Raw genomic sequence first — 27,475 nt, forward strand, 5'->3', positions numbered from 1 at the left:
ACATCTAGTTTGGAAAGGGAGAAATAAAACTGTCTTTATTCATAGATGATATGACTGTATGGATAGAAAACCTGATGGAATTTACCCCCAAATAGCCATTAGAACTAGTAAGTGAATTAAGCAGGTTTGCAGAACACAAGGTTGATATTTTTAAACTCGTATATTTATTTACTAGTAATGAATAAATGGAAACTGAAACAATTTTTAAAATCATTTTCATGACATTCAAAAAATGAAATACATAGGGATAAATCTGGCAAAAATGCCTAAGTGAATAGAGAGACATACTGTGTTCAAGGGGCTTTCCTGGTGGCTCAGGGGTAAAGAATGTACCTGCAATGCAGGAGGTACAGGTTTGATCCCTGGGTGGAGAAGATCCACTGGAGGAGGGCACGGCAATCCACTCCAGTATTCTTGCCTGGATAATCCCATGGACAGAGGAGCCTGGCAGGCTACAGTCCATAGTGTCCTGAAGAGGTGGACACAACTGAAGTGACCTAGCACGCACGCACTGTGTTCAAAGATCAGAAACACCCACCATTGCTAAAATGTTAATTCCCCCCAAGTGGTGTATATATTCAATGAAATCTCAATCAAAATCCCAGCAGATTTATATATTTTTTTAATTGAGGAATTTCCCTGGGTGTCCAGTGGTTAAGACTCCATGCTCCAAATGCAAGGGGCCCGAGTTCAGTCCCTGGTCAGGGAACTAAGATCCCATAGTCTGCAACTAAGACCCTGTGCAGCAAAATAAATATTTTAAAAAAGAAAATCACAAAGTGATCCCAAAATTTATTTAGAAATGCAGACCTACAGTAGCCAAAACAACTTTGAAAAAAGAAGAATACAGTTGGAAGACTAACACTACATGACTTAAAAATTTATTATAAAGCTACAATATGTAGTGACTGTATTTCTACATGAAGAAAACCCCCACTGTACTTTGCTTCATACTTTGCATGAAACACAAATTAACTCAAAATTAATTACAGACTGAAACCTAAAACATAAACCTATAAAATTCCTAAGGGAAAACACAGGAGAAAATCTTTGGGACCTTGAGTTAGGCGATGTTTTCTTATATTTGACACACAAAGCATGTTTCCAAAAAGAAAGAATTAATAAATTGAACTTTATCAAAACTAAAAACATCTGTTCTTCTATAAACAGTTTTTAAAATGGAAGAAAAAGCCTGAGACTGTGAGAAAGTATTTGCAAAGCATATATCTCATAAGGGCTTGTAATAAGAAAAATGCATATGTTACATACATGTGGGTGTATGTCTACATATCCATATGTATCAGATATATGTAATCCATCTCGTGTGCTCAGGATTCATAACAAAAATCCCATTGACTGGGTGGCTTAACCAGCAGAAATTTATTTTCTCTCAGTTCTGGAGTCTAGAAATCTGAGATCAGAGTGCCAGCAGGGCTGAGCGCTGGTGAGGACTCTTTCTGACCCGTAGCATCAGCCTGTTTCCCGTGTCCTCACACAGCCTGTCCTCAGGGCCCAGGCACTACCTTCCTGTAAGGCCACCAATTCTTAGACTCCAAACTTATGACCTCATTAATCTTAATTAACCTCTAAAACTTCTGTTTCCAAATACATGAAGTAGTGGGATAGGGGGTTAGTGCTTCAACGTATGAATTTGTGGGACACAATTCAGTCAACAGTAGTATCTTAAAACTCAATAATAAAAAACAAACAACCCAGTAGAAAAATGAGCTAAAGATTTGAACAGACATGACATCAAAGAAGATATGTATCTGACAAATATACACATGAAAAACTGTGCCAAATCGCTAGTCATTAGGGAGAGGGCAATGGCACCCCACTCCAGTACTCTTGCCTGGCAAATCCCATGGATGGAGGAGCCTGGTAGGCTGCAGTCCATGGGGTCGCTAGGAGTCGGACACGACTGAGCGACTTCACTTTCACTTTTCACTTTCATGCATTGGAGAAGGAAATGGCAACCCCCTCCAGTGTTCTTGCCTGGAGAATCCCAGGGACGGGGGAACCTGGTGGGCTGCCGTCTCTGGGGTCGCACAGAGTCAGACGTGACTGAAGTGACTTAGCAGCAGCAGCAGCAGCAGCAGCAGCAGGGAAATTGAATCAAAATGACAGTGAGAGGGATGTCCCCGGTGGTCCAGCGGCTAAGGCTCCCACTTCCCAATGGAGGCGGCTTGGGTTTGATCCCTGGGCAAAGCTGGATCCTGCATGCCACAACCAAGAGTTCACACGTCACAACTAAAGACTCCACGTGCCGAAAGTGAAGATCCCGTGTGCAGCAACTAAGACCTGGCCCAGCCAAAGAAACTAATTGATTAATTGAAAAAACACCAAAACCACAGTGAGAGATCACAGCTTTAAGAATGGCTGAAATGTAAATGATTTACCATACCAAGTGCTGATGGAAACGTGAGGGGGCTGGAACTCCCACTAGAAAAGAGTTTAGCAGCTTGTGAAGCAGGTAGACTTACAACTGTCACATGATGCAGGCCTTCCATCCCTGGGTGTTTACTCAAGAGAAATGGTAAATATCTTTCATTCGAAGACTTTCACATCAATATTCAGAATAGCTCTACTTATTAATAGCCCCAAACCAGAAACAATCCCAAATAAACATCAATAGGTGAATGGATAAACAGAGAGTGATATGCTTAGATTATGGAATACTAGTTGGGAACAGAGATTTTGAATTATTGGTATACACAAAAATATGGATGCATCTCAAAATAATTATGTAGAATGAAAGAAACTGGGGATGTACCCAGTGGTCCAGTGGTTGACTTCACCTTCCAATGCAGGGGGTGTGGTGGACTCAGTCTCTGGTTGGGGAGTTGAGATCCCACATGCCTGGGGGCCAAAAAAACCAGAAAAACTAAAACAGCAATATGGCAACAAATTCAATAAAGAATTTTAAAATGGTCCACATCAAAGAACTCTCAAAAAAAGAATAAAAGAAGCCAGACAAAAGAAAAGTACTATATGATTTCTTTGGTATAAAATTCTAGAAAATGAAAATTTATAATCTATAGTGACAGAGGCAGGCCTGTGGCTGCCTGGGGCTGCGATTGGACGGGGAGGCGGGAAGGGGTGGGAGGAAAGGATTACAAAGTGGCTCCAGGAAACTTCTGAAGGTGATTGGTGAGTTCACTTTATTGTGGATTAAGTTTCTATGCATGTATTACCACATATCAAAATTATCAAAGGTATTTTTAAATATATATGGTTAATCTTATGTCAATGATACCTCAATAAGGTTGTTTTTAAAAGCTGCCTTTAAATTATGATGGTCTTGTGGATAGACCTAGAGTCTGTCATACAGAGTGAAGTAAGTCAGAAAGAGGAAAACAAATATTGTGTATTTATGCATACATACAGAAGCTAGAAAAATGGTATAGATGAACCTATTTGCAGGGCAGGAATAGACACAGACATACAGAATGGACATGCAGACATGGAGGGGAAGGGGAAAGTGAGAAAAATTGGGAGAGTATATTTGATAGGTCTCATATCTGTAATCCATAAGATTCTAAATGTATTGTATGCTATTCCAACCAAATCTCAGTAACAGTGGCTTACCTTCTTTTTCTAGTTGATCTTTGTGAGCTCGCTGTTTGTTATAATAGATGGAACATCTGCAGGCTTAACATGGAGACTGGAGAATTTTTCTTGCAGAGAAGATTTGCTTTTGCTTTTAACAGTAACGAGGGGGTGCCGCCAGTTTGGGACCATGTTGGTGACTTTGCCCCACCCCCTGTATGCTCCTTGCTCTCCTTCCAGGGCTTCAGTGTATGGTGGAGTCCCAGACTTGTGTTCCTCACCTCAAGTCCCACCCAAAACAGTCTCCTGGCATCACTACTGCAACCAGTATTCACCCTCTGGCAGGTCAGACTTGACCTCTCTCTCACACTCTCCTTCTTGCTTGCCACTCACTGCTTTGCTCTTGGGAGACTGATAACGTCTCACATAGCGTGTCCCAACCAGCCTTTGCTATCCTGCAGCAAGTCCCTTGGAGCATGCAGTCAGAAATTGCCAAAGAGGAAGAGGTTTGCCTTGTCTCCTTTCACCTGCTGTGTTCCCCTCTGGCACTCCACACACATGGCACTGCCTGCAGATGTACAAGCCCTAGAACCTGTTCAGGGCAGAAAAAAATGCCAGCAGCTCAGCTTTACCACCTGGTGAGGCTTGGCATGGAGACATATTGCTACACAGAAATGAATATCTGATGTGAGCTGCCTAAGTCTGGAGGCCAGCGCACCTCTGAGGAATGGTCCTTTGGACGTCTTACTTTGACTCAAACCAGGCTCTTGTTTTGGACCTTCCACTCATTTCTAAAGTCTATCTGTTACCCTCTATAATGCTCCATGTTCTTTCCAAGATTAGAATGTTGGCCCCCATTAGAATGAGCCCACCTGACAGGACGCATACCATGCTCGCCAACCCTCTCCCCGGTGAGTGGGATTCTAATTCCTGGAACTCTAGTTATTCTCAGGAAATGAGCAGATCTCTCAGAATCATAGTGAAGCTTTCTTTTACTCAACATTCTTACCTATCCACCTGGAATTTCACATTTCTTTGTCCAGGAAAGAGAACACTTTCCTGGCATCAACCCTTTTGTGAATTACACCGAAGTTTTCTTCATCCACAGCCATAATCTAAGACTGCTCAGCTGTCCTTAGTAGCTCAGGCTCTAGAGCTAAGACGATTTCCCTTCTCATCCATGCCTGGTCCATTTCCTCAGTCTCCTTCTGCTACTTCCTACCGTGCCGCCACTCTCAAGACTCACCCCAAATGCTATCACCCCATAACCCATAAGATCCCTTGTTCTCATACAATTTATTTCATACTTAAACTATCGTCCTGTGTTTATCCCAAACTGGATTGCCAGTTCCTGGAGGGAACTGTCTCACTTCTTACAACTCTTGAGGCTTGTGATCAACAAATGGAGTTGAGGTAAAAAGAAAACAGTTGCTATTGACAAATACATGAAATTATTTATTATTAGTAAGTATATTTAATAATATGTTGTTGTTTTAGTTGAAAAGTCGTGTCTGATTCTTTGCGACCCCATGGACTGTAGCCCACCAGGCTCCTCTGTCCATGGGATTTCCCAGGCAAGAATACTGGAGCAGATTGCCATTCCCTTTTCCAGGAAATCTTCCTGATCTAGGGATCAAACCTGTGTTTCCTGCATTGGCAGGTGGATTATTTACCACTGAGCCACCAGGGAAGCCCATTTAATAATATATTTATTTTATAATATATTTAGGTATATTACGTTATATATTATACAAATATATTATGTATTTATTTATTATTATTGAATATGTTTAATTAAAAAGAAAACAGGGCTGTTTTTTTTTTTTTACTAGCTTCATTTTGGTAATTGTATACCATGCCCTCAGACAGACTAGGACGTAATAGCTCAATGAACACAGATGGAATATTTTAGCCTTTCTGGAAAGCAAGTTCCCTTTCTCTTTGCAGCAAAAGAATCCAGCAATCTTGGGTTAGGAGAAAATGGAGAAGAGTATGGGCCCCAAGACTGGGCGACTTCGGGAAATCAGAGAGAAAAAGCCTTGTGTTTCTGACATCAGAGAAAAACATCTGTGTTGGGAGTAAACACCAACAGCTTACTAAATGACAGTAATAAAGCCAGGACCTGACACTCAGGTTTTGACACCTGTAACTAAAAGCTGTGCTTGCAGCCTGGCCAAGGATTCCTGTTATCATTGCCTTTATTATTAAGCAGCTGGTGCTCCCAAGTTGCTACGAGCTTTTACTTCCTTTGCGCTCTCTTAGCAAGAAATTTATTACTATTTGGCAAAACTAATACAATTATGTAAAGTTTAAAAATAAAATAAAATTAGAAAAAAAAAAAAAGAATATTTATTACTGCTGTCTCCTTCCATTTGTCTGCTGGGATTATGATCCTACATGACTCTCTGTCTCCAGAGTAAACTGCTTCTTTTTTTTGGTGAGGGGGTGGCGGGGATGAAGGCAATAAAAGATGCCAGATTCTCAGCAAGAGAAATAGATTCCTAGGATAGACTCAGTAACTGAAACACCAATGAAATTACAAGTTAGTTTCTTGGTGTAAGACTGGTCACTTATATAATCTTAGAACGTCACAACAGTTTCTTGTTTTCCTATTAGAAGTCTCTTTCACAGCCATATTGAGAGGAAAAGGAGCACCTCAAATCTTCCAAAAGCCCTTTTTCTCACTGCAGCAACTAGCTCTGTGCTTCGTGGGCTTAGTGACAGCCAAATTTTCTGTACCCAGCTAATGAAAGAACCACAGGCATCCAGGCTGCTTTTGTGGGTGGTGCAGGAAAAAAAATACTGTATGTAAATGGTACACAGTCTAGGAGGAACTAGGCCAACCAAATCTGTAGATTAGATGCCATGGGAATGATCAAGAAACCCAATTAGATTGTAAACATGGTAAAATGGGCCAGGGACTCATAAAAACTCTCTGGGTACTGGATTCCCCCCTGCAACAGCCATCACACACTATATATTTATATTCAGTCGTGTCCGACTCTTTGCAACCCCATGGACCATATATTCCATGGAATTCTCCAGGCCAGAATACTGGAGTGAGTAGCCTTTTCCTTCTCAAGGGGATCTTCCCAACCCAGGAAGAAACCAGGAGATCCTAGGAGAACCCAGGTCTCCTGCATTGTAGGCAGATTCTTTACCAGCTGAACCCATCTAAAGGTGCTGCCCATCTAATCCCCCGTGGGCTTCCCTGGCGATTCAGTGGTAAAGAATCCACCTGCAATGCAGGAGACACAGGTTTGATCCCTGGGTTTGGAAGATCCCTGGGAGGAGGAAATGGCAACCCACTCTACTAGTCTTGCCTGGGAAATCCCATGGAGAGAGAAGCCTGGCGGGCTATCGTCCATGGAGCAAGAGTCTGACATGACTGAGTGGCTAAACAAACAAAAACAAATCCCCCATCAGCCTGGCCAGAGTTGATTAGAGTTTGGCTGTAATGAAAGTGCGTGGTACGCTGTCAGAGCTGCAGTTCACAAATACGGGAGCCAAATTACACTGTTACTGGGATGGCCACGAGGGAGACACTATACCAGAAGCAACCGTGCAGGTCATAACCTTAAAGGGAGGTGATGGTACTGACACACGGAAGGCCAAGTCCAAAGCTCCAGCAGCGCTACTTTAGAATTCCGCCTGAGGGAGCTTAGCTCATTCAACAAAAAATTATAAAAAACAAAAATACATTTATATTTGCTCAAAAGTTAAAGGTTTTATCTCTCTCTCCAAAATATACTCTGAATCTGACCCACTGCACCTTCTTTACTGGGACCACTACTGGTCAAGCCACCACCTTCTCACCTCTAAACAAATGCATTGAGTCTCTCACTGTTTCCAGTGTCTGCTCCACCCTATTTCCAAACTGCTCTCCACAGAGCAGCCAGAGCCATTTTCTTAAAAAGTAATTTGAGGGGTTTCTCGGGTGGTGCAGTGGATGGGAATCTGCCTGCCAACGCATGAGGTTGATCCCTGGTCCGGGAGGATGCGACATGCCTCGGAGCACGTAGGCCCATGCGCCACAACTCCTGAAGCCCGCACGCCTAGAACCCGTGCTCTGCAACAAGAGAAGCCACCGCAGTGAGAAGCCCTCGCTCACCACAACTAGAGAAAGCCCACACAAAGCAAAAGACCCAGCACGGCCAAAAATAAGGAATTTTTTAAAAAGTAATTTGAATCATGTCATTCTCCTGCTCACATTCTTCTCCTGCTTCCTATTTCACTGAGGACAAAATCTCCTGGCTGCAGTCTACAAAGCTTTGCCAACCTTCCAGCTTCCCCACTCACCTCCTGAGATATCCACTTCCCTTGCCGTAGGTCAGACACGTAGGTGGACTTCTTTTGGTTCCTGAAGCATGCCAACCTCACTCAAGAGTCTGGAACTTTGCACCTTCTGTTGTCTCTTCCTGAAACAACTTTCTCCCAGATGTCTGTATGTCCGGTTCCTTTTCATCACCTCAGTCTCAGCTCAAATATCTGCAGAGAAGCGTCCCCATCATTCTGGCTAATCATTATTAGCCTGCTAACAATTCACTCATTATCATTCTCTAGCCATGGCTGTGCTTAATTTCCTTCTTCGCGCTTACCCTTATCTGAAATTTCCTTTGTTTACTTGTTTGTTTTCTGACTCTTCCCGGTGAGAGAAAAGATTATTGTTAATTGAAATATAATTAACAAACAATATTATATTAGTTTCAGAGGTACAACATAGTGACTCAACATTTACATACCTTGCAAGTATATAAATGTACCACAGTAAGTCTATCACCAAAGTTAATACAATGCTATTGACTATACCCCCATGCTATGCATTACACCCCAACAGTTTATTTATTTTATAACTGGAAGTTCATACCTCTTGATTCCCTTTACCCATTCTGCCCACTCCCCAACGCCCCTCCCTCTGGTAACCAGTCTGTTCTCTGTAGCCGTGAGTCTTGTGTTTTGTTTGTTCATTTGTTTTGTTTTTTAGATTCCACATATAAGTGAAACAGTATTTGCTTTTTCCCATCTGACTTATTTCACTTGGCATAATACACTCAAGGTCCATCCATGTTGTCCCAAATGGCAAAGTATCATCTTTTTTATGGGTGAGTAATGTTCCATTGTATGTATACACACTACATCTCCTTTATCCACTCACCAGTCACTGGACACTTAGGCTGTTTTCATATCTTGGCTATTATAAACAAGGCTGCAATGAATATAGAGGTGCACAAAAAGATGTTTAGTTGTCTTGCTAATTAATGTTATCCCACACGGCAGGTTCCCAATTAATGTTTGTTGAATGAATGAAAGATATACACAAGGATTTAATAAGCATACTTTGACATCCATAGTAATGTCCGTAGTAAGTCTATCCAAGTGTGTGTGTTAGTTGCTCAGTCATGTCCGACTCTTTGAAACTCCATGAACTGTAGGCCGCCGGGCTCCTCTGTCCATGGGATTCTTCAGGTGAAAATACTGGAGTGGGTTGCCATTCCTCTTTCCTGCTTTTCTGGAAACTACAGTTGAGCTCAGGGCTTCATTTTTCCATAATTTCTCAGGATTACTGACTCTGGGTCTGAGGTTGCACTCGGTATGTTATTTCGGCACTCTGGGATGACACTGTCTGAGCCTGGACTCTTAGAGTGACTAGAGGCTCTCCTGAGTGTCTCTTTACTGAATTGGGGTTTCACTTCCCTGTTCTTACTGTTGCCTCCCGAGTCTGTAGCCTCCCTAGGAACTACAGGAGAGGCTCTTCACGTAAGCATTTATAGTCATTCAGTAAACATTTTCCAGCACTGACTCTGTAATGACCTCCCCTGTTCCCATCAGGCCCCTAAACTGCCTGCACACGTAGCTCCAGCCTTGTTCTGGGAGGCAGTAGTGGAAAGGCGATGTATCCAGGATCTGGATTCTGGCTGCCTGAGTTTGCATCCCGGCTCTGCCACGTGCCGGTGATGTAAACTTTTGTTATTGTTGTTTAGTCACTAAGTCGTGTCTGACTCATTTGCGAATGCATAGATTGTAGCCTGCCAGGTCCTCTGTCCACGCCATTTCCCAGTGAAGTGGGTTGCCATTTCCATCCCCAGGGAATCTTCCTGACTCAGGGATCGAACCCACATCTCCTGCATTGCAGACAGATTCTTTACCACTGAGCCACAGGAGAAGCCCCTTGGCCTTCGGTTTAGTCATCTGTAAATAGTCCGGACTTTGTGACTTTCCCAGAACCCAGGTCTTCTGAGCTAGGATCTTTTTTCTTCTTCCTAGCCCTTTCTGAACTCTTGGACTGCAAGGAGATCAAACCGGTCGATCCTAAAGGAAATCAGTCCTAAATATTCATTGGAAGGACTGATGTTGAAGCTAAAACTCCAATACTTTGGCCACCTGATGTGAAGAACTGACTCATTGGAAAAGACCCTGATGGTGGGAAAGACTGAAGGCGGGAGAGGGGGACAACAGAGGATGAGATGGTTGGATGGCATCACCATCTATGGACATAAGTTTGAGTAAGCTCTGGGACTTGGTGATGGACAGAGAAGCCTGGTGTGCTGCAGTCCATGAGGTCGCAAAGAGTCAGACATGACTGAGCGACTGAACTGAACTGAGCCCTTTCTGGAGTGGGATCCAGGAGCTGGGCACCCCACAGACCTCCCTGTTGCTGTTCTTGTTCTCCTCTTTTCAGAGCATCACTTGTTTGGGGACCTCCCTGCTTGGATCCCTGCATGGTGCCTGTCACCACTCCCTCCAGATGTCACATGCCATCTGCCTGGATGAACTTTCTCTTTATCTGCTGTCATGTCGATCCCCAAGCACAGGTCTCCAGCCTCTTTGTTTGCAATGTCCTGCAGCCAAACTCCAGTTCTGGTGGCCCCTGTCCTTAGGCCAAGCACCTGGTGGCAGAGAATGAGTAATGGGACTTTGACAAAGGACAGGGCATGTCATCCCCAGCCCTCGCTACTAAAAGCCTTTGCTGATTGCTCATAGGTGTTGGAGCTATACCTAGTGCTGTTGGAAGCTGCCTGGTCAAGACTCAGCTCCCACCGTTGGTCTCCTCATTCTGCTTTTTGCTTCACATGCACTAACGTGGTTTTCTTTTCAGCCTGGTCTCATTTCTTTCAGACTAGAAGAAATTAGAGACAGAAAAAGCCTTTAAAAGATAAAATATCTGACCTGCTGTGGTACTCGGTAGCCACTGCCTTTCAGGGAGAAAGCCTGACGTGGCTGAGGAACCTGATAAGGTTTTCTCTGTGAGACACTTCACGTTGCAAAGCTAATTAACCAGATTTCTGATTAGCTAATTGCCTGTACCCAGGAAGGGCCCATCAGATTTTTTCTCTGTATTGATCAGAAGAGGAGAGTGAAGTTAGGAGGCAAATAAAGATCTAAAGATCTTAGAAGACTGGCAGCCACAAAGGCTCAGCTGAGAGAATCAGTGAGTCTGGGATAGGATATTTCTCAGAACCCAGACTCACAGCACTTGCTGCTTGAAGTCCATGGGGAGCCCTGCCTCCTTCAGGATCAAGAACTGTGGCCAAGCAGTCTGTCCACCCCTACTGTGTGCAGCATGGATGGAGTCTTAGAGGACAAGAGCTCAGTGTTTCAGGAGACGCCCCTCGGGCAGAAGCGGGGCAACCTTTCCCATTCTCTCCTTTAAAAACTCCCCCTTAGGGGAGGATGGGGCTTCCCTGGTGGCTCAGATGGTAAAGTATCTGTCTGCAGTGCGGGAGACCCAGGTTCAATCCCTGGATCAGAAAGATCCCCTGGAGAAGGGAACAGCAACCCACTCCAGTATCCTTGCCTGGAGAATTCCATGGACAGAGGAGCCTGGCGGGCTACAGTCCACAGGGTCACAAAAGAGTCAGATACGACTGAGTGACTAACACTTTAGGAAGGGATAGTTAGAGAGTCTGGGATGGTCATGTACACACTGTGATATTTAAAATGGATATAACAACAAGGACTTACTGTACAGCACAGGGAACTCTGCTTAGTGTTATGTGGCAGCCTGGATGGGCAGGGAGTTCGGGGGAGAATGGATACATGTGTATGGATGGCTGAGTCCCTTCCCTGTTCACCTGAAACTATCACAACATTGTTAATCAGCTCTACCCCAATAAAAATTAAAAGTTCAAAAAAATAAATAAATAAAAAGTGCCCCTTAGGGACTTCCCTGATGGTCCAACAGCTAAGACGCCACACTCCCAATGCGCTCACAATGCAGGGGTCCTGGTTCGAACCCTGGTCAGGGAACTAGATCCTGCATGCTGAAACTAAAACCTGGCACAGCCAAATATATAACAAAAAAGATTAAATATAAAAAATATAAATAGTGTCCCTTAGAGGAGTCTTCCCATTTCACACAACTGGGAGGAATCTCAAAGGATCTAATTCAACTCTTCCCATTTTATAGATGAGAAAAGTGAGGCCTAAAGAAGGGAACTTATTTTCCCAAGTTCAAACAGTTTATATTTCCAGCGAACTTGGTTTCCTGGGCTCTAGGTGTATATTTACCCACCACTTCATATTATGCCCCTCTTCATACCCTATCCATATCCTCTTGTCTCTGTTTTTCAACAATGTGTCACAATGCCCAGAGAGGGAAGAAAGGATGGAGGAAGTCATCCTAAAACCCCTGAGGTCAAACGTGCCCCAAAGAGAGACCGAGATGTCCATCTCTCTCTGGATTCTTGGTGGAGCCGTGGATTACAGCGGATCCTGCAGGGTTGACAATCAGGGAAAATGTGCCTGATTGGATGAACAGGCGTGGTTCCCACTGCCCTCCCTTGAAAGCAGGCTTTTCAAAGCACACTTGGACTAGTGACAGAGGCCAGATGGGTGCTTCCAAGAGAAGGGGGAGGGGGAGAAAAGTCCCCTGCTTGGCAAGCGGAGGGAGAGGCTCGGTTACCCCAGCCCCCAACCAATCTGGCTTCCCTTTGTGCTGGGCTGACAAGGGGCAGCTGGTGACTCTGGCAGGGAGATGGGCAGAAGAATCAGCCAACTGCCTATGGGTGAAGACCAGCTTACAGGAGGGGGAAAGATGGTCCCAAAACATCTCTCCCTCAGATGCAGGCGCTTACCCCCGGGGTCTCGCTTATTATCTATTCTGGTGAGCTGGTGCCCAGAGGACCTCATTGGAGCAGCTAATGATGTCTCGGATAGCCACCGGCTCCTTTGCACTTGGACTCTGGCACCAGACCTCCTGGGGGGTTTAAATCCTATCTCTGCCCTTCCTAGTAACGTCATCTTGCACCAATTCCCTCACCTCTCTGGGCCTTATTTTCCTCATTTACAAGATGGAGATAATAATATCCCTAACCTCATAGCATGACTCCTCATTCATTGAGTAATCAAAACGTAAATCCCTTTTAACAGTGGCTGAGATTTGTAAGCGCTGTGTAAGGGTATGCTTTTATTGCTACGATCTGTAATCACGCATATTTTTTTTCTACCCAGGAAAAACTGAACATTTGGACTGAAGGTCTGTGAGAGACAGAAATAGAGAGGCTCCAGCTCCTGGAAGCCCTGCCTAGTGACTGGAAATCCCAGGGATTCTTCCGTGGCTTTATTTTCCCCTCTAGCATTTGCTGTTCTTGGTGACTGGCTTGGCCGTGGGAATCCTTGCAGGGGCACTGTGCAAGGGGTGACATGTTTTCTGATTCTTGGAGTATCAGGATCCCCAAATCTGGAAAGTCTCTGTTTGCTAGGGTGACTCGGTGGTAGAATAAGCTTAAAATTAAAGACCCAATTATGTCATTTTCTACCTGTTTGAGTTTTTCTTATGGGAGTTTAGTTGCTTTACAATCTTGTACTAGTTTCTGCTGTATAGCAAAATAAGTCAGCCACAGGTATACATATATCCCCTCTTTGTCACCACAGAGCATTGAGTAGAGTTCCCTGTGTTGTACAGTAGGTTCTCATTGGTTATCTATTTTATACACAGTATATACGGCAATCCCAATCTCCCAATTCATCTCACCCCACTTCTCTCCCCTTGGTTTTCATACATTTGTTCTCTAAGTCTATGTCTCTATTTCTGCTTTGCAAATAGGTTCATCTGCACCATTTTTCTAGATTCCACATATATGTGTTAATGTAGGATATTTGTTTTTCTCTTTCTGACTTACTTCACTCTGTATGACAGTCTCTGAGTCCATCCATGTCTCTACAAGTAGCACAATTTCAGTCCTTTTTATGGATGAGTAATATTCCAGTGTATATATGTGCCACATCTTCTTTATCCATTCCTCTGCTGATGGATGTTTAGGTTACTTCCATGTGCTGGCTACTGTAATTCATGCTACAATGAACACTGGGATGCATGTATCTTTTGTAATTATGGTTTTCCCCAGGTATATGCCCAGGAGTGGGATTGCTGGGTGGTTGTACATCTGCTTACTTGATTTTAATAGACTTCCTTCCCCTCTTTGAGCCTCAGTTTCTTCATTGGGAGAAATGTTTGACAAGACTGTTTGCTATCCAGTAAGAATATGTTTTAAATGTGAGGTAGTTGAAGTGATTATTTGTCACAGATAAAGTATTAAATAAAGGTTTATATTCCCACATCAAATAATGCCATGGCTTTGGTCAAGGTGCTTAACCTTGGTAAAACTCAGTGTTTTCTTGTATAAAGGGGATATCTGTATGGTGCAGATGGGGATAATGAAACTATCTTCACAAGATTACTGTGAGAATGAAAGCAAATCTTTTTTTTTTTAAGTCTTTATTGTATTAGTTATAATATTGCTTCTGCTTTATGTTGTTGTTGTTTTTTGATCCGACCAGGGATTGAACCCCACCTCCTGCATTGGAAAGCGAAGTCCCAACCACCGGACCACCAGGCAAGTCCCAGACGGCAGGAAATCTTATACTGAGAACCTGTATGCATACTCAGTCACGTCCAACTCTTTGGGAGTGCATGGACTGTAGCCCACAGGGTTCCTCTCTGTCCATGGGATTCTCTAGGCAAGAATACTGGAGTGAGTTGCCACACCCTTCTCCAAGGGACCTTCCCAACCCAGGGATCAAAACTTGGTCTTCTGCATCTCCTGCACTGGCAAGTGGATTCTTTACCAGCTGTGCCACCTGGGAAACCCCTATATTGACAGCATTCAGTACAAAATCTGATGCATTGTAGCAGTTATTATAAAACGCTGGTGTTACACCCACCCTGCACCCCAGCTTTTAATACATACAACCCACACTGCCACACAGCAGATATTTCTGAAAACCACAGACACAGTAGCCTCCTCTGATGAGAGAACATGGACTTTGGGTGTATTCGTCCCCTCCAATCTCAGCCATGTAGGTGCAATTTTTATTGCAGAAGCTTCTTGTTATAGTTTGCCTGAGGAAATAGCAAAGCTTTTCTCTCATCTCCCCTCTTGCCTTTTCTCTCACATCAGCTTTGTTTCTGTCAAAATCCCCTTGAAAAAAATTGCCCGGTTATGTTTTGTGCCAGGAGTTGGTGCCGGCCATGGCTGCCTAGAGGGCTCTGACCTCCTGGAGGAATGGGAATCAGCCCTTTACTCAGCTAAGGCTGCAGCCAAACGGTGTCTGGTGCTTTGACTTGACCCCATCAGGAGCACAGCCAGAGAGTGAGTTACAGGTTATTGTGAAGACTGACGGAGAAGGCAATGGCACCCCACTCTGGGACTGTTGCCCGGAAAATCCCATGGATGGAGGAGTCTGGTGGGCTGCAGTCCATGGGGCCGCTGGGAGTCGGACACGACTGAGTGACTTCACTTTCACTTTTCACTTTCCTGCATTGGAGAAGGAAATGGCAACCCACTCCAGTATTCTTGCCTGGAGAATCCCAGGGACGGGGGAACCTGGTGGGCTGCCGTCTATGGGGTTGCACAGAGTCGGACACGACTGAAGCGATTTAGCAGCAGCAGCAGCAGCAGCATGAAGACTGAGTATGGAAGAAGTCACACGTTCACCCGGGGCATGGGTCTCTTGCTAGGGATGAAGGATAAGGTGGGGACGGAGGAGTCTGAAAGGATTTTTTGAGTGAGAGTGAAAGGGAAAGAGGAAGCATTAATTCAGTGTCCTGGTTCCAATTGCCTGGGTTCCTGCTACCAGTGGGAAGAAATTATATCTTCATTTCTCTGTTTATATAAAGAATCCTCTCTGATCTGCTGACACCATAGCTCTTTTATTCATTTTTCTAGTTTTACTGAGCTATGAATGACACACAGCGCTGTATAAGCTTAACATGCACAGCATAATGACTCATCTTACATATATTGTGAGATGATTACCACGATAAACAGTTCCTTCTCGTGGTCTAACGGGAGTCCTGTATCCTTCACATATAATGGACTGACAGGCAGAGTCCAGCGAGTGAGCCCTTAGGGGAAAACAATTGAGAAATGAATTTTCTTGGCTCCATTTCTTACTTAATTGGGCATTAATTAACATCTGTTCCACAACTGCCCCTTCCATCAAAGAGAGAAACAGTCCCAGCGCAGTCACATCCTGTAACGTGTGCTCTACTAACCAATACACACAATGTGCCTACACTCCCTGAGCTGGTAGTTGTTCATTTTTGCCATTTGGCCTCTTGCCCCATAAACTTTCTGAACCTTAGTTTTTTATTTTTACAGTGGGAGGTGGACACCTTCCTCTTCAAGTGGTTGTAAGAAGCACAGACACTTATAGATATAAATAAATGATGAATAGAAACAGAAATCCCCTAGTTTATCAGCTGCTCAATTAAAGAAAGCCTTTTATTATATTGGGCTTCCCTGGTGACTCAGACAGTAAAGAATCTGCCCGTGATATGGGAGACATGGAGTTCGATCCCTGGGTTGGGAAAATCCCCTGGAGGAGAAAATGGCAACCCACTCCAGTATTCTTGCCTGGAAAATTCCAAGGACAGAGGAGCATGGCAGGCTACAGTCCATGGGGTCATAAAGAATTGGACACAACTGAGCAACTAGCACTCACGTTTATTATCTTAGTGATTAATAGCCCTCTTTTTTTTTTTTTAGCTTGCTTCTAAGTTTGCTCAAAGAGCGTCTACCACTCGACTCCTCCCAGCTCTGAAGGAGCAGGGCAGTTGATGGGGTGACTTTTGATGGGAACATAACCCTGTGGGCAGAGAGGGGCAAGGAGATGGACTGAGCTTTGCAGTTCAGCAACTCAGTTGCATCACTGTGCTATCTGTAGACAACGAAGTGCCGAGACCACTCTACCATCCACCACGTCATTGTTGGCAATGGCACCAGGATTTTAAGGTGCTTTTTCTGTGTCAGGCACTGTGCCAGGGGTTTGAGTGCCATATTTCCATGCAGATTATTATGCTAATTTCATAAATGAAAGAGCTGAGGTTTACGAGGTTCAGCAGCTTGCCTAATAAATATCCAACAGCTAGTGAGAAACAGAGATGGGACTGATACCGAGGACTGTCTAGCTCAAAAGCCCACGTTCGTAACCACTGTGTTGTACAGCAGCAGTCCCCAAGCTTTAGCACTGCAGACTGTTTTGTGGAAGACAATTTTTCCATGGGTTAGGGTGGAGGATGGTTTCAGAATGATTCAAGCTCATTACATTTATTGTGCACTTTATTTTTATTATTTTTACATCAGCTTCACCTCAGATCATTGGGCATGAGATCTTGGAGGTAGGGGACCTCTGCTTTACACCCCAAGTACCCTGGAAACTTGCTTGAATCAGTGGGGAAGGAAGAACTGGGTCTTGATAGCTGTGATGAGTCTGTCCTGTTCCCCATGCCAAGCAAGTTGCTCAGGGAGGAGGGGACCCATGGCGACATGTGCCCCCTTCATCTTAGAACTGCATCTGTGAGATAAGTTCTAGACCTTGAAAGCAGACTGACTGAATGAATACTCAACACGCATTAACACTAGACTCCTCCCTGGAGGTTACACAAACGTAGCAGTCACATTGGTTGGCTGTATTTCCAGGGTTCAGCATCTTCCCTAAATCTGTGTCTTTGATCCCTGGTTCCCCAAAAGCTTTACGAGAAAGGGTTTCCTGATCGGATCATTGAACAAGAGAGTTGCTCTATATCCCTCGGAAATTCATATGCTCATAAACATAATGTGCTAAGTTGCTTCAGTCGTGTCCAACTCTTTACGACCCTATAGATGGTAGCCCACCAGGTTCCTCTGACCATGGGATTCTCCAGGCAAGAATACTGGAGTGGGTTGCCATGCCCTCCTCCAGGGGATCTTCCTGACCCAGGGATGAAACCTGCCTCTCTTACCACTCCTGCATTGGCAGGCAGGTTCTTTACCACTAGCGCCACCTGGGAAACCCATAAACATAATAAAGGTTCTGAAAGTCTTACAGGAAAAAAAAAAGAAAATAAAACATGGTTTACTTTCTTTAACCCATTATTTTTCAAACACTTTTGGCCACAGAACCCTTTGTTGGAGTGTCACCTATTAACAGTCCAAGAAATTAGTGTTCATGGAACAACTGGCAAGAACTGGTATGTTTCTGGAACAGTTTGCATAGTTCAAAGAGCACTTGATAAGGAGGCAAGACACCGCCATCATTAGCTTTAAAATGTATATGCTGCTTAGTAGCATCAATCGAGTCCGATTCTTTGTGACCCCATGGACTGTAGCCCCGCTAGGCTCCTTTTTCCATGGGATTTTCACGGCAAGAATGCTGGAGCAGGTTGCCATTTCCTCCTCCAGGGGATCTTCCTGACCCAGGAATTGAACCTGCATCTCCTGCATTGCAGGCAGATTCTTTACCGCTGAGCCACCAGGGAAGCTCCAAAATGTGCATAAGTCCTCCCCCAAAACAAAAACATTTTGGTCAAATAGATTTTTACACAAACTCCAAAAAAATTGTGTGTAATTCAATTATCTGCTCTGGACTATAAAATTAGAACGTTCACCAATAAAATCTTTAGGCCTCCTTCTAGCTCAATGACTCTCTGATTCTGACTACATCTATAGAAGGTGGGGAAAGATTAAAACACATTCCCAGATCCTGGGAATTTAAAATCATTCAAAAGAAATACATGCATGTCAGAGCAGAGCACAGTGCCTGGCAGCACATAAGGGCTCAAGAAATTTTTGCTAAATAAATGAGGGAATGTGAGAAAAATGTAAATGTATTTAAATGAAACAAAATTGGTATAACTAAAGAATGAGTGAGATCATGAGCGACTGAGATGTGGTGGGAATGCTTCCAGGTAAAAACAAATTGTGAGCAGTTTCAAAAGGGAAGGGAGGTAATTAACATATATTTAGCACTTACTATGTACCAGACAGCTTCCCAGGTGGCTCAGTGGTAAAGAATCTGCCTGCATCCGCCTGCAACCCAGGAGTCACAGGAAACGTGGGTTCAGTCCCTGAGTCAGGAAGATCCCCTGGAGGAGGGCATGGCAACCCACTCCAGTATTCTTGCCTGGAGAATCCCGTGGATGGAGAAGCCTGAGAGGCTACTGTCCGTGGGGTCGAAAAGAGTCAGACAGGACTGAAGCGACTTAGCTCGCACGCATGTATGTACACGCTGGTGGTCCAGCAGACATGGGTTTGATTCCTGTTCCAGGAAGATCCCACATACTGTGGTGAAACTAAGCCTGTGCGCCACAACTGCTGAAGCCCAGGCACCTAGAGACCATGCTCTGCAACAAGAGAAGCCTGCGACTGGAGAGTAGCCCCCCGCATAACACAACTAGAGAAAGCCCTTCAAGGGCAGCAATGAAGACCCAGAGCAGCCAAAAATTAAATAAATAAACCTCATAAAAAATAAAAATTCCATTTACAAGACCATTATAAAGAATAAAATACTCAGGCAAAATTTAACCAAGCAAGTGGGTAGAAGACTTCTACACTTACAACTATAAAGCACTGCTGCAAGAAATGAAAGTGGACCTAAACAAACAAGCAAAAAGAATCTGCCTGCAATGCAGGAGATGCAGAAGATGCAGGGTTCAATCCCTGGGTTGGGAAGACCCCTTAAAGAAGGAAATGGCAACCTTCTCCAGTATTCTTGCCTGGGAAATCCCATGGACAGAGGAGCCTGGCGAGCTACAGTCAGTGGGGTCCCAGTCAGACTCGACTTAGCAACTGAGCATGCGTGCATGTACCAGATAATTTACAGATGTGATGTTAATCTTTGCAACCCTGTGAGGCTTAGAAAAGTTAACTGGGACTTTACTGTCAGTCCAATGGATAAGACACAACACTTCCAATGCAGGGGGCCCAGGTTTGATCCCTGGTCAGAGAATTAAGATCCCACATACGGCAACTAAGCCAGCGTGCTGCAACTAGAGAAGCCCAAGTGCCACAATGCAGAGTCTGAGCAGCCAAAATAAACAATAAATTTTTTAAAAAAGAGAAAAGTTAACTTGTCCAGGATTACATATTTGGTAACACTACATATTTGAAAAAGTTGGAACTACTATCCTTGGATATTCATTACGCATCAGGCAGCATGCTAGGTGTTTGACATGCATTATTTATTTAATTTAATCCTCTAACAGTCCTAAAAGGACATATTATTGTCCATATTTTGGTGATTAAGATAGCTTAGATTAAGAGAGAAGCAGCACAGGCGGGGTTGGAGGGTGGGGGTGGGGATTAAGCCACTTGGTCAGAGTTATCTAGCTAGTAGTGTAGGTATGAGGTCCCTAAAAGGACTGTCTGACCCTGAATAACAATATGAACAATACAAATAACAGGTAAAACCTATTGCATTCCAAGCAGCCTACATTCAGAACCTCATTTACTTCTAAGGCTGGATCCATTGCTTGCAGGCTAAGTCGCTTCAGTTGTGTCCGACTCTGTGAAACCCCATGGATCATAGCCCACCAGGTTCCTCTGTCTGTGGGATTCTCCAGGCAAAAATACCAAAGTGGGTTGCCATGCTCTCCTCCAGGGGATCTTTCCAACCCAGGGATTGAACCCATGACTCTTATGTCTCCTGCATTGGCAGGCAGGTTCTTAACCACTAGCACCACCTGGGAAACCCAGCAGGGTTGGTTACTTTCTCCATTTTTCATTTAGGGAAACTAAGGCTTAGAGGGACTAAGGAAACTGTCCAAGGTGACAAATATGGTCAAGGGTGGAGATGTCAAGTTCTCTCTTCCTCATTTTGCTACCTGCTTCTCAAAGGCATTTGACAAAAGACCCCTTCTTGATTGACAGTATAACTCCTGGGGAGGTTTCATTTTTCTCTGAGCTACCTTGGTGCACGTACTTGTAAAATAGCTATCATAACTTCTCCAAAGAGAGTATGTGAGTGCATGAACATGTTGGATCCCACCTGAAGGAGGTGTGGATGGACCACATACCAATGCCCTGAGAAGCAATTCCAGAATTGCTCTGTCATCCAGGTCATGAAATGCCTCCTTCTCACTTGTGAGAAGACTCTGCCAGGGATAATAACAACTTCTGGAAAGAGAATGCTGTGATGCCCCTCACCAGTCTTCCACTGGGAAAGCCCCTTGATTTGTAGGCTGATACTGCCAGCTAGGATGAGTGTAGATGTAAGCAGTAGATGGGAAAAAATGTGTTCTCTTTTGTGGGTAATGTGAAAATATCTGTTGCAGAGAGTGATCAGAATGATGTGCGGGAGGGAGACGAAAGGGGAAAATAATAAGTGGAAAATGGGGGTTTAAAAGCAGTGTTAGCGGGGCCTCTGAAGACGGCAATGAAGAAAGATTTGTCATTTCACTTTTTTTTGTGGGTTAAGCATTGCTGCCCTTTGGTGCTTTTCTTCTTCACAGCTTTCTGGGAAGAAGGGATGGCTTTAGAAGTTGTCCTGGTAGAATGAAGGGTTAACCTGTAAATTGGCTATTTTTTTTTTTCCCCTGAGCTTGGGTGACCTCCCCAGAGACACGGGTGCCCTGGGCAAGAGTTAGTGAAAGAGAATGGCACTGTTCCTCCGGGGCCACTCCACACCCAGACTGTTCTTAGTAGGTGTAGAAACGTGGACGCCCTGACACGCTCATTAACTAAAGTCCCCACTTCCCTAGCCAGCTGTGTGATCCTGAGCCAGTTCACGCACCTCTCTGAGCTTCTGTTTTCTCACCTGCAAATCTAGCGCTTTGAACCCGACGACACCTCAGGTCCTGTCCTGCTTTGCAGGCTCCAGACTTCCACACCACCCATCCGGATTCCGCCCCATCCTGGAGAGGTCACCTGTGGACTCCTGCGTCTCTCTGCCATTCGCCTTCCTCTCTTGCCTGGTCATAGTTTTGCCTGAAACGCGGAGATCTGGCTTCCAGATGGGCTAAACATCTCCCAGCCACAGGGAGCTGCGCTTCTGAGGTCGGTTTCCGCACTAAACTTGATGGTCTGGTTTTAAAGGAACTGTCTGGTCGCGTGTCCCCGAGTTACACTGCAGTGCTAAATGCTGGAGAGAGGCAACAGCGGGAGAATCCAGGCAGGCGGCAGGCTTTGCCCGGGGAAGGCGGGGGAGGGGCGGAGGGAGAGAGGAGCGGAAACCACGGAGGTAGAGTCGGGGACGACTCGGAGAGCGGCGCACAAGCGCCGGGAGGGGGCAAATCTATATTTATAGAAAGCGGGAAGGCGGTGCGGTAACAAGTAGACGCCGAGCCAGCGGGAGCCTCGCGGCGCGCCGAGGGGGAGGGGGTTCCGCTTCCTCCCCGGACGCCCCTGCACCCCCACCCCCGCGCAGACGGCCGCCGGCCCCGGTGCCCCGTGCCCCTCGGCCCAGCCGGGCTTCGCGTCCTCGGGCTCCGCGCTCCTCCACCCCCAGGTGGGACTGACTCTGCGGTTCGCCGAGCAGGACTCCCCGGGAGATGTGCTGAGCGGTGGCCGGCAGCCCGTGTGCCTGCCCTGGACGCCGCTGACCCGCGCGCCTGGCCACATGAGTGCATCTCTCAGCCGAGCCAGGTAAGAACTTCCTAACCTTCCTGAGCCCCGCGGGAGGAGCGCACCTGGATGCCTGGGGTAGTGGGAGAGGAGAGGAGGGATGATGTGCAGGGATCCCGGGAACCTGGAGGCTGTGGGAACATGGGGTGGGGGCGGGGTGCCTTTCTCATCTGAATTTTCTTAGAGCGACCTCAAAGTTACCGGAGGGCACAGGAAAGCTATTGACATGGATGGTGGCCCGGCTGTGGGGTCCATACTTGAGATTCGGCGTCCCTAGGAAAGCACTGAGAACAACTGCGCTTGTTCATGAATTTGCAGAGATGGCTAAGCTGGCTTCATTCTCCATTCAGTTCTGGAGATGTGCTTAGGCGAGTGGCGAGGGCAGGGCTGTGGGCATGGGGGTTGTGTCTGCTTCTCTCCAGCTTTCTGGCAAAAGTTTGAACTGGGGGCACTGGCTTTCTTTGTTCTGAGTAGTGCTCCCCTGACCCCACCTGGCCACCCCCATCGGTCTGTGCCTGTCCCCCTGGTGTGGTGGAAGTCCAAGATTTGGAAGAAAGGCAGAGTGAACATCATGAGGTTTATCCAGTGGTACCTAGTAAAACTAGGGAGAGGCTCTGCCTTTCCTAATGTCCTCCTAGCGCAGAGGTGGAAGGTCTAATAATTGGAGGAATTCCTGGTTTGGACCTAGGGATGCACTGAGGTGTCCCATTCCAGAAGAAATGGAATTACTCTTAAGAAGTGGATGAAGGGATGAGAAGGCATGGCCATGGAAGTGAAGTTGTTAGAGACCAAACAACTTGTTGGCACCCATCAACTGACCTCATGGCTGGAGAAACTTCATTCCCCTCAAAGTTCCTTAGCCTGGTCCCTAGGCTCCAAGGCCACGTAGGAACCAGCAGCTGAGAGCGTGCTCCTGGGTCTGAATGCTGGTGGATCTCAGAATGGCGGGGAGAGGTGACTCCATCACACACCCAGCATTGGAGATTGATAGGGTGGGAGGATTGTGCACATCATGTGTACTTCGAAAATCCCTAGTTTTATCCGGAGTGGGGGTGGGGTAAAGACTTGTGAAAAAATAATGAAATGTTTTCATGACAGCAACAGATATAACTCCCACCCCTCTGGTGAGGACAGAGATTTGCGCAGGGTGCTGAGCTGTCTCCCCTGCCGGTGCCCACGTGGGCACATTACCTATTGGAGCTAGAGAAGGTTGCCTTAGGGATAAGGAGCCCTCAGCTGGGGGGCTTTTAAGGAGGAAAGTATCTCTGCTGGGCTGTCTCTTTGAGCTCAGGAAACTGATATTGGAAACAAGTTGAAAATGCTGCATTTCTGTCCTTACCCCAAAATGCCCCTCTTTGCCCCTCATCTGATCTCAAGGCTCGTTGTGGAGCAGGTGCTCTCAGAGCAGGGTGTACACACTGTTCAAATGTGACCTGTCCCTCTCTCTCTCTCTCTTTGATTAAACAGCATTAAGAAGGGTAGAGGGCAAAGTATAGACTTGTATCTCTTGTGTGAGAACTTGAATCCTGTGCTCTGGCTGAGGGTAATGTTTATTCTGCCTGTTCAGTGGTGCCTCTGCCTCTGTTTAGTATTGAAGATCACGTCCCTTGTTCATCCCGGCTGTCCCTGTCCATGTCACCTTCACTGCTTCTTATAATTGAACCAGCTGCCCTGGATGGTATATAGTGAGGACATTGGTGAGGTCGTAGCCTTTGCCTGGGGCCCCTCCCCTGGGTTCCTGTACTTCGTCACTTGCTCCGAAGATCTCATCTTCAGCTTGCACTTTGGACCCAGAGCTCTGCTGGCATCATGGCTGTTTAGGAGATCCAGGGTCTCTGGTGGAAGCTGGGAAGTTCTGGTTTCCTGGGTCCACACTCAAAGGCTGCTAAGTTTTGGAGATTTGAGGCCGGGCTTTGGTGTTCATGTTGGAAAGAAACCATTATGAGTAACTGATCAATACCTAGCCAAGCTGGGGTGCTCCTGCAGAACCCCAAGTGACCTCATCCTCAAATGTGAGCGCCTTATTTGGCTTTTTGCTCCTCTGCATTCAGGGACCATGGATCATAGGCCTTGAATGAAATCACATCTGTATAAGGATATGGCAGATAAAGGGGGTCCCTGCCATCACCTTCCAACCTTTGCTTTTGGACCATCGCGGTCATGTGATGTCTTCACAGATCGGCTCACTGTTGACTCCTGGGTCAGGGCTCTCGGTCAGACACGTCTGTAGTGTGCACACCTATAACTGAAACCACCAGTGCACGGCTGCAGCTGTGTCCAGAGGTGTTCCCACTGCTCTGCTTCCACTGTCTGCTGCTTTATATAAGCGGCATGTCATTTTCAGCTGTTTGTGGTGTTGGGCTGCTGTTTACAGTTTTGCCTGGAATTACCACCCATTCCGATTGCCCTGGCTGAGAGGGTGCTCTCTCTTGAGGTGCTGCTGTGGTTTCTACTCTGTTTTGATTTTCATGCTCCTTTCACCTTGATCAGGAGCCTTTCTTCCTTCCCCTCTTTACCCCCTTATGCGCCTGTGGATTGGTAGGTACATCAGGAACCACATTTCATTTTCTGCCCTAGACATGATTATTCTTTAAATTGTATTAAAATCATCATTTCGTTAATTTGATGCAGAACCCTCACATGCACAAAGCAGAAACACCACTGGGTTCCACATGCCCTTTGTTTTTGTGGATACAGGACTTTGGCTGCTCAGCGGTGCCCTGGTGTCACTCTGCTTTGTACCTGGTGGGTACACATTGTGCATCTGCCTCTCAGAGGAACCTGGCCTGTAAGAGGCAAGAGGGCGGAAACGGTCTTACAGCAAAGGTGGGGTGGGTGTTTTAGGAAATGGGATCCTGAATAGAGATGTGCTCTTATGAGGGTCCTCCTGATTTATTGAAGCCTCATTTGGGGTGTGTGAAAATAGAGCTCTTTAGCTAGGAGAACACTAGGCCCTGGACTCGAGCACAGATCTGTGAGATAACAATAAAAACAGGAGTTTAGGTGCTTCTCTTGACTGGGTTGACGTTGATGAATCTGTGGGTTAGTGGTCTGCTAACTACCTTTTCTGATAGACTTTCCTCAAAGCAGCAGTGAAGTTCTGTCTGCACAGAGGAAGTTACTGGCGATCCACAGTAGAGAAGGAAGATGGCTCCACAGGCAAGGAGGTCCGTTCTGGGCAGAAAACGAGCCCCACCGCATTGCTCCCATCAGCCTATGAATGGACCTGAAACTACCTAACCCTTTGGTTTGAAACCAGGTCAGGTAGTGGGGCCTTTCTGAGACCTCAGCAGGGATGAATGAAGCAGGAGGCCTCACTCTCCGGTCTCAGCAACCATGTGGGCTTTCCGTGCAGCTCTGGAGCCCCTGGTTAAGGAGAGGTTTCCCTTTCTGAGTTGAGATTGTGTTAAGGTTGATGTGGAGGTGGCTGTGGGCTTCAGGGATCACCATTGTAGAGTGCAACGGGCGTTTATTAATTTTTTTAATCTTCATAAAACTGAAAATTGACTTGTTTAGAACACAAGGCTGGTGAGGTACCTCCTGCCTGCCCACCTGCCGGTAGCTGCTGAGCTCCATGAATAATAAACGTATTTGGCTAGATGAGGGAATATGAAAAAAGGCAGCCCCTGAAGCTCATGTCACCTGATCTAACTGATCTCTGAAGTTCCATTTTCAGTGTCTGGGGCTTGGTGGAAAGGGGATAGAGATGGGAACGGGTTCAGAGAGCAGTTCCTAGAAAAGTTTGTGAGTCCTGGTGTACCTACAGGTAGGCGGTGCAGGTGAGGGAGTAGAGCACACAGCAGGAGAAAAAGAAATAACACAGATGCTGAAGGAGGGCGGCTCGGCCAAGAGAGGAAGCCAGCCGAGTGGGAGGAGAGAGAGGGAACGGATGGAGTAAGAGGAAGATGCAGAGAGGTGCAAGAAAGGGTGAAAAGAGGGGAAAGAGCAGAAGAGCGTGAAAGCTGTACCTCACTTTCAGGGCTTTTCTCTCCCCCCTGCTCCTCTGGCACAGGGAGCAAGCAGGCGATCCGGCAGAACAGCGCGCTTTTTGTGCTGTTGGAGCCTTCTCATTGAAGCTGTCAAGCCTCAACCCTTCACGGCAGCTCGTTCTATTTTTACATTGTGCAGAATTGAAATTAAACAAATGACCTGTGATGGCGTTTTCATGAAGATTTTATCCAGCACACCCACACAGCCAGTGCCAGGGTGGCTGAATATTTCGCATAATATTCAGTTTAATCAGATAAAAGGCATCCTCAAGAGAAGCCTCGGCTTGGAGAAGAGCTGCTTTGAGGAGGGGTGGACAGAAGCCAGAAAGGAACCTTGTCCACAGGCTCGCTTGGGCTTTAGCAGGAGAACTTCCAGTTAACTGAATTCTAGGGGAGCACAGTATTTCGCCTCCCATAACTTTTTTTTGAGGGGTGGGCATTGGTTTTGATTCCAGCCTTTTAGAGACTTTGTCCAATTCTCCTTTGAGATCTCATTAAAAAAAAAAGAATTCTGGTTGGCTGAACTTTCCCTGAGTGGAAGATCTGCTTAGGATTTGGGCGCTTGCTCTGTTGGATGGTCTGCTCAGGGAAGCTTGTGTGGATTTTGCTGGTGTGACAGTGCTTAGGTGGCAGGAATATCCACATTGTACATCTTGTTCCTGGTTAGAACACAGAGAAGACAATGCTTTGTTGGTTTAGACATGGTTGATTTAGACTTACTTCCTAAAGTCCTAGGAGCCTGAGTAGCAATTAAAATGCATGTTCCTTTGCCCATAACCATTCTTTGCTTAGTCAGTCATGTCCGTCTCTTTTCGACCCTATGGACTATAGCTCACCAGGCTCCTCTGTTCATGGACTTTTTCAGGCACGAATACTGGAGTGGATAGCCATTTCCTCCTCCAGGGGATCTTCCTGACCCAGGAATCAAACCCGCCTCTCCTGCAGCGCCTGCACTGGCAGGCGGATTCTTTACTCCTGATCCATCTGGGAAGCCATCCAACCATTCTTTGGGAGGGGGAAAAAAACCCAACAGTGCATATTAAGGGGACCAGTTAATAAGACAAGGTTGGTTGGGCAGATGTGAAAATGAAAGACAATTCAAAAGGCTTGTCCCTT

At 45.8% G+C, this 27,475-nt stretch overlaps 1 protein-coding gene and 1 long non-coding RNA gene across 3 annotated transcripts in view; one reads left to right on the forward strand and one right to left on the reverse strand.

Moving 5' to 3' along the window:
• Nucleotides 1-604: 604 nt before the first annotated feature.
• On the reverse strand, nucleotides 605-21,953 carry LOC147357638 (uncharacterized). 2 transcript variants are annotated; one of them, XR_015142012.1, is made up of 3 exons: nucleotides 21,565-21,953; nucleotides 7,849-8,037; nucleotides 605-2,216 (listed from the first exon to the last, which is right to left on the reverse strand). It is a non-coding gene; the product is annotated as an uncharacterized LOC147357638 (long non-coding RNA). The 2 variants fall into 2 exon arrangements; XR_015142011.1 differs by having other exon boundaries at nucleotides 605-2,859; nucleotides 21,565-21,925.
• Nucleotides 21,954-21,996: 43 nt separating this feature from the next.
• The window catches only part of GRAMD1B (GRAM domain containing 1B), a 261,587-nt gene continuing 256,108 nt past the window's right edge, over nucleotides 21,997-27,475 (forward strand). Inside the window, exon 1 of the mRNA XM_086339711.1 lies at nucleotides 21,997-22,391. Within this exon, the coding sequence (XP_086195837.1) occupies nucleotides 22,366-22,391 (26 nt within the window). The 5' untranslated portion in view covers nucleotides 21,997-22,365. The remainder of the gene's footprint in view (nucleotides 22,392-27,475) is intronic.

This window comes from Bos grunniens, chromosome 15 (genome assembly GCF_055505025.1).
Source record: "Bos grunniens cultivar Pamir isolate PY7600 chromosome 15, Bosgru_T2T1.0, whole genome shotgun sequence".
In the NCBI taxonomy this organism is placed as follows: Eukaryota; Metazoa; Chordata; class Mammalia; order Artiodactyla; family Bovidae; genus Bos; species Bos grunniens.